Source organism: Benincasa hispida, chromosome 4, assembly GCF_009727055.1.
Source record: "Benincasa hispida cultivar B227 chromosome 4, ASM972705v1, whole genome shotgun sequence".
In the NCBI taxonomy this organism is placed as follows: domain Eukaryota; kingdom Viridiplantae; phylum Streptophyta; class Magnoliopsida; order Cucurbitales; family Cucurbitaceae; genus Benincasa; species Benincasa hispida.
The window spans coordinates 26,316,986-26,324,419 of record NC_052352.1 but is presented as its reverse complement, the minus strand read 5'-3'; the positions used below and the strand labels follow the sequence as shown (position 1 = coordinate 26,324,419).

The 7,434-nt window shown below is 32.2% G+C and overlaps 1 protein-coding gene across 1 annotated transcript; it reads left to right on the top strand.

Moving 5' to 3' along the window:
- The first annotated feature begins 1,724 nt into the window (after positions 1-1,724).
- LOC120074987 (probable plastid-lipid-associated protein 8, chloroplastic) lies at positions 1,725-5,292 on the top strand. Its single transcript, XM_039028113.1, has 4 exons — positions 1,725-2,124; positions 2,453-2,576; positions 3,724-3,903; positions 4,980-5,292. The coding sequence occupies exons 1-4, from the start codon at positions 1,882-1,884 to the stop codon at positions 5,168-5,170; spliced, it is 738 nt and encodes a 245-aa protein (XP_038884041.1). The 5' UTR covers positions 1,725-1,881; the 3' UTR covers positions 5,171-5,292.
- Positions 5,293-7,434: the final 2,142 nt, after the last annotated feature.

Below are 7,434 nucleotides of genomic sequence, written 5' to 3'. Positions count from 1 at the left end.
ATATTAATTTTTCATCATACAAAATAATTTTGTCCAAGATGTACAACAATACTAAGTAGAACACAATTTACCAGAGTTGGGTTTAACGTGTGACCAAACCTTGGTAAATATAGAAAGTATTATTCAGTAGAAAAGACGACTCAATGTTGCTGATACTGATCAAAGAAGCATTCGTCGTAGGCAACAACGACGACAAAGCGAAGCTAATTATAGGCATTCAAAGACAACCACCTTGTGGAAAACTGAATGACTTGTAATTCAAACTTTTAACTTCATGTGATGTTTTGAAATTACATTTTATCATAAGACATTAAATCTAGCAAATGAGTACGATATAAAAGATCAAGAACAAAACAAGTAAGGAAGAAAATTGTTAGTTAAAAAATTTTAAAAAAATCGAAATTGAAAAAAGTAAAAATACTAAAATCGTGGACAGGTCCACGAGTTTGGTCCTTTGACCAAATTGACATGACTGACATGGCAGCCATCTAGCGTCCACGAGATGCTGACTGGATTAAACCATAATTGTGTATCGGGTAGGCGATTAGTCTCCCCATTAAAAACTACCATATTTTTGTAATACTTTTTCCTTCAACCCCACTTTTGAAATTTCTTTTCTGTGTACGTTTTTTTTTTCATTACTTTTAAAAATCACATCATTCTTGAACTTAACCATTGAAATTGGTTAGATAACAATATTAATATTTAGGCGGAAATGCTTGTAAAATTTGTTGTGAAAATGCAAATAGATAATAAAGAATTTTTAAAACAACGAGCAACGAACTAGAAGTAGAAAACCATCATAAGATTTATTAGGACTAAATTTTGACATTTAAAAATTTAGGAACTAATATTGCACAAAATGATTTGAATTATTTTTTTAACACATAATTGATATATATACAAAACAACCTATCATTAAGCCCAACAAAGGGCATGTAGGACAGTGTCTACAGCCAAATAGACATCTTTATGGGGTGTGAGTGTATTTTACATGAATAAATATTAATTCACCGTCAATCCAAGCATAACTAAAATAGTTGAAGCATATACCCTAACTTAAATGGTTGGAGGATTGAGTTTCAAACTCACACATGGTTCTACCAAAAATATATATATATTAACTTATCTAGAGACATGATTAGATTCATACCAAATAACCATGTTATGTAAACTATAGGGGCAAATAAAAACTTAATTAAAATTGTATCTTATATCTAATATGGTATTAAACTTCTAGTTTTGTGTTTAATAGGCTCAATGACTTAGCTTGCAACTAATATGTGTTATTGACTACAAGATTTGTGGTTCAAATCTCTTGTCACTATTGTAGTGAAAGACATAGCTAAAAAATGTTAGAATAATTTGAGGTTCATTAAACGAAAAGGAAAAATTACATTTTTGATCCACAAGTTTTGAAGAATATGTGTATTTAGTTTTTGAGTTTTATAAATGTACCTTTTTAGTCACCACTTTTATAAGAATAGACTATTTTCGTCCCTGAACTAAAAGATACATATTTAAAATTCAGGGATCAAATGTACCTATTTTTCAAAATTTAGAGAAATTTTGTCCAACAAAAAAGATAGAGGACGAAATTTGTAATTTCCAAAAATTCAATGGGTACTTTGGTAGTTTTGGATTAATTATAGTCCTAATCAAATATTTAACCGAAAAAACAAGGATAAATATGCATCTTTTTCAATCTGTGAAAAACAAAAGCGGGAATCTGAAAGATAAGGCTGCAATAAACTTCGCTCACTTGGCGTAAAGGCAACCCCTCAATCCATCTCGTCGTGGGTCCGGCCTGCGATTCTCCCCACGCAAATTGCAGCGACAAGCCAAATGCTAGCGTTCATCTTCTGAACCTGTACGATTTCCATGGCTGCCTCGGCAACCTCCGTTGCGCTCTTGCCCGCAAAATTTGTATTCAGGGGACGCATTGAGCCGTCGAAATCGAAGTTTCTTGCTCCAAGCTCATCATCGCCAATTCCATGTCATTCCGTTTCAATTTCATCTCGGTTCCGTCGGCGTAAGCCATTCGGAATTCAGGCGTCGGTTTCGATCTCGGATCCTCAAGTTCAAACGGGTCCTGATGATCTCGTTGCGTCCATCCTCTCGAAGGTAATGTTTCTAAATTTGCTTAGTTTATTTGGTTTTTCTATTCGGAACTGGTTCTAGGGTAGATAATGGCCGATTTGGAATCGAAATTGGGTAATTTTAGTAGAAAATGTGTAGCAAATAGAGGTCGGTAAGTTGCGGCAATTAGTGGTACTGGACTTGGAAATTTCGAGAAATTCACTCTCGACGAAGATCATTCGGTTGGTAAATGGAGATTACGTGATTTTCACGTCCAACAATGCGTTAGTGTAATTGTAGATTCAGTGCCATTAATTTTTGCTCGGAGTTCATAATCTTCATTGCGGAAAGTTGATCTTACACTTTCAAACAGGTGACAGGAAGTGATAGAGGAGTTTTACTAACTGAAGAAAAACATAAAGAGGTTGCCGAAGCGGCTCAAGAATTGCAAAAGTATTGTGTAAACGAGCCTGTTAAATGTCCTCTCATATTTGGAGGTAAAACTTAAACAGTTCTGCTGTTTATTGTTTGAATATTACATCTATTTATCTTACATATAGAGCCTATATTTGAGCTTTGTTTTCGCTTCTGTTTAGAATCAATGAAGTTTTAGCAATGATTTTGTTAGGTACCTAAGCATCTTGGAAAACCACACCCCAAAAGAGCTAGCTATTGGGGTGGGAGAGCCAAACCATTTAAGTACTATATTGATCATTCCATTTTAACCAATGTGGAACAAAGCCATCCCATACTACCTTGGTTCCTGACAGATTTCAAAACACCTTATTTGAAATACCATAAATGATTTGAATTCTTTATCTAGTTTGAAATAAATATTAACATATGAAAAGGTTAAATTAGTAGTTTAATTTCAAAATCTACGAAAGCATGATAAATCAACCATTTTGGTCTGATTTTTTTAAGAACCAAAATTATGCTTTGAATTTAGGCATGTTTTAAAACCATTTTGATTAAATTACAAATTTAGTCTCTAGACTTTGAATTAAACTTCTTAGGTTCCTAAACTTTTGAAAATTTCAAATTCAGTCTAGCTTTCAACTTTTTTAAAACTCAAGAATCCACTAACACAAGTTGACACTTTAGGGTTTTGTTTGATATCAATTTCAACTTTATATATAATAGATCGATTAATTCTTAGAAATTTTTAACTTTTTAGAGACCTATTTGACACTTTTGAAACTTTTAGGACCAAATAGACTAGTCTTAAAGTTCGAGGACTAAATTTCGTAATTTAACCAACGATCATGGGTTGGTCTAGTGGTAGTGGGAACATCAAGAAAAGGCCAAAGGATCAAGGGGTCATGGGTTCAATACATGGTGGCCACCTACCTAGGATTTAATATCCTATGGATTTTCTTGACATCCAAATATTGTAGTGTCAGACGGGTTGTCTCGTGAAACTAGTCGAGGTGCGCGTGAGCTGGTCCGGAAACTCACAGATATAAAAAACAAGAATTCCGTAATTTAACCAGTCATTTTATTTGACTGGATAACAAATATTTGAATCGAGTTGAGGTCCATTCGAATTTAAAATCACATTTAAATTTAAAAGAGAATATTTCTTCCAAGTTGTTGCTCATTTTTCAGCTCTATCTTGGCTAACACGATCAAATGCTATTTCAGATTGGGATGTTGTGTATTGCTCTGTACCAACATCACCTGGGGGTGGATACAGAAGTGCAGTGGGTCGCATATTTTTCAAGACAAAAGAAATGATTCAGGTTGTGGAAGCTCCTGATACTGTCAAAAACAAGGTGTCCTTTTCTGCTCTTGGTTTCCTAGATGGACAGGTTTCTTTGACAGGTAAAATTTAAAAGTTCCTCTGTAAACAATTAAATTTGAGACCCCTATTTGTAATCATATCAGAAAATTTATCAATGGCTGGAAAACCAAGGTCACAGTAACATCAATGACATAGCCTCTGGATTTTAGTTGACTTGCTTTGATTATATTATCTAGTTCGGATCAGAGTTTTTATAAGAGTGAATTTGATATGACTTTTGAGAGTAATACTTTGAAGTGAAATACTTTTTCTTTCGTGTACTTCTTTTGAAGGAACTAGATGAAAAATTGCTTCACTTAAAATATAACTTTCAAAAGTCCATCTCGACCGTATTTTTAGAAATTTTGGTTGCTCTGAGCTTTGTAACATACATCCACAGCAAGTGAACCAAGAAACGAAATCAGATGTCAATTGTCATCGAGTCCTTAGTAAGTGCTGCTTCTCAAAAGTCATCGATATAAAGTGCTTTTTAGGCGAGTTTAAAATTTTGGAAACTACTTTTGGTTCAATATGTATTGAAACAAGATGAAAGTTTGTAGAAATGTTAATAATTACATCCACAATTTAGTTACATGGTTACTGATTAAAGCTTCTGAGTTTTCTTTTGCAACATGATTCTGAAACCCCATGGACTCAATTGAAGTTTTAAGAATTTAAGACGCCAAGCTTGACCCTTAGTATTAATTTGGATGGTTATGTTTCATCCAATTCCTTCAATTTACCTGTTGATGGAGAGATTCTCACGATTCCTCTCTTTCATGATAAATGAAGAATTTTGTGGCATATTTGTTTTTGTGCTATCTTATGAGATGTGTGACTTGAGAGGAATAGGAGAATTTTTCAAGGGATAAAGAAGTCTTTAGGTTTGGGAAGGGTAAGGTTAATGTATCTTTATGGGCTTCCGCTAATTGGAATTTTTTTAATCATCAGTTTGGTGTTATTTTTTTGTTGGGTTGGATTTTGTTCTTCTACACCCTTATGTAGTTAATTGTGGATTCCTTTTGTACACTTTTGTTTTGGATGCTCTTATATATTCTTTCATTTTGCTCAATAAAAACGTGTTCCCTACCCATAATATGTATATTTATATTTACAGGTAAATTGAAAGCACTGAATGATAAATGGATTCAAGTTGTGTTCGAGTCACCTGAACTGAAAGTCGGAGGATTAGAGTTTCGATATGGTGGCGAAAGCGAGGTACAACTCCAGATTACATACATAGATGACAAGATTCGATTGGGAAAGGGTTCTAGAGGTTCATTATTTGTATTTCAAAGACGAGTTTGAAGCTACTCAATTAAATTATGATTAGTGCTCATTTGAAATCTCTATGCTAATTTTTGTACTTATAGACTCTTGTGTAGAAAGCTAATAATATTAATATAGACGAGCATTTATTATAAAAAATACTTTTTAGTGAATCGTCGAAAACCTCTCAAATAATATAGGGCTCTTGAGCTTAAAGTGATAGACTATCACCAAGTCTATCGTAGTTTATCACCGATAGAAAGTGATATTTTGCTAAATTTGAAAATATTTTCAACCGTTTTACCATTTAAAACAATTATTACTCAATGATATAATAAAATTCTTAAAAATGACTTTTTTTAATATGTGGAGTGGGAGATTAAATCTCTGACTTGTCTTTGTACATATTTGATGTCGATTGAATTATGTTCATTTTGGCTAAAAAGTTGCATTAATATCCGTAACAAGTTCTCTAACATAAATTAGTTGGATGACTATAATTTTCCCTATCTGAACTATTTCAATGAAAGTTTATTTTTCTATTACCTCTCTTTCTTACCTCTCATCTAATGAAATTAAAAATTTAAGATGAAAACTAAAACAACTAAATTAGTTTAGGATAAATTTTCATAACTACTCTTATATAACTTTCACAACGTATCTAGTTTAATGTTGCTTGCCCTTTTTATATAATTCTCAATACCACCATTTGTTAGAAAAGATGACATATCTGATATATAAAATTACACCATTATAAAATTTACTTAAATTATGTTGAATGCACATGTTTTCAATCGTTAAAATCTATTAGATTCTCAAGCATCGATGAATTGATATAATATATATATATAGGAGATAAGAGATTTGAACCACTCACTTTTTAATAGCTAGCCCATATAGTATGATAGTTGAGTTATATACTTGCTTTGGTAGCTCAGTTTTTTTTGGTACAACAACTATATGGATGTATGATCGAACCTCTAACTTCTTAGGATGGAAGACCATATCAATTATCATTAGCGAAATTCATTTTGGTGTTTTAGCAGCTCAATTGATAATTAGCCGATATTCCTTCACTTGAGATTAACTTAAATTTTGTCGGTAATAAAACAAATAAATATATAAATAAACAAAATTGAACAAACTTTTTACAAATCGTAGAGTAAACGTGAAGAAAAATACTTAGGTGCATTCTAGGACCACTTATCTTTGTGCATTCTACCAAATTGTCCTATCATAATTTGACTTATGGTAAATTATTTTTATTTTTCGATGTAAATGATGGAGAGGGAAGCATAGAATCCAAGTATTGCCTAAACTTGAAAAGAGTCTCATGAAATATGAGTTATGAACTCTTGGGACTCATAGTGTAAGGAGTTGATAAAGATATAAGAGCAGAAACAACAAATTTTAAAGTTTCATTTGATAAAATGGCAAAAAAGTTTCAAAATTATAAAAATAGAAAAATGAATTTATATAATAAAAAATACTACTTGGTAGATGATAAAAACACCCTAAAACAACAAAATTAAGTATGAAAATGTAAAGATGCACTGCTTCAAAAACAACATGAATACTACAAATACACTCTACCTTGACATTCTTGAACCATAAATACATAGTATTTAAACATTCCAGGAGCAAAATTAAAAATCACCCAATATGGTCCTTTATGCTAGGGAAGATGACGAGCAGTCGATGAGGATCATTAGAAACTTATGGATGTATACAACAATGGACTTCCTCCAAGGTGAGAAAGAGCAGAGCAAAGTTGATTTTACCCATAAAGTTGTTGGCAAGTGAATATGAGAAGGAATTGCAACTTTATGACGATGTAACCATTGGAAGTATGATTGCATTTGACACAAACCAGTTGTATGGAGTCTCATCATCTTCATTCCATGACCATTTTGCTCATTGGATCTTGAAAGCCAACTTTAAACACTATTAATCCCAAAACGTCATTGTTGAAAATATTGTTCAAAGTAAAACAAAAGCAGAAAAAAGGTCGACAACCTGAGGTGGTCGTTAAAAGCTATCCAAGATGATGGAATTCAAGAAAGAGTTGTTGAATCAATGATCGAAGACATGAGATTGCAAAGGAGAAAATGAAATTTTGGGGGCGGCTAAGTGAAGAATATGAGATTTAGGGTTTTTTGTTATCTTCTTTTAATAAATAATAATAATTATGATAATAATAGTAATAATAACAACAACAAGAATACTAATAATAATAATAATAAACTAAAAAATATATACACACCCACATGTTTCAAACATTTTAAATCTAATTCACATTTATA

What these genes read in the sequence shown, in the direction of transcription:
- LOC120074987 (XM_039028113.1), top strand. Translation starts at nt 1,882, where the DNA reads ATGGCTGCCTCGGCAACCTCCGTTGCGCTCTTGCCCGCAAAATTTGTA. An exon ending in TTGCGTCCATCCTCTCGAAG is followed by an intron (nt 2,125 to 2,452) that starts GTAATGTTTCTA and finishes ACTTTCAAACAG; the next exon opens with GTGACAGGAAGTGATAGAGG. An exon ending in ATGTCCTCTCATATTTGGAG is followed by an intron (nt 2,577 to 3,723) that starts GTAAAACTTAAA and finishes ATGCTATTTCAG; the next exon opens with ATTGGGATGTTGTGTATTGC.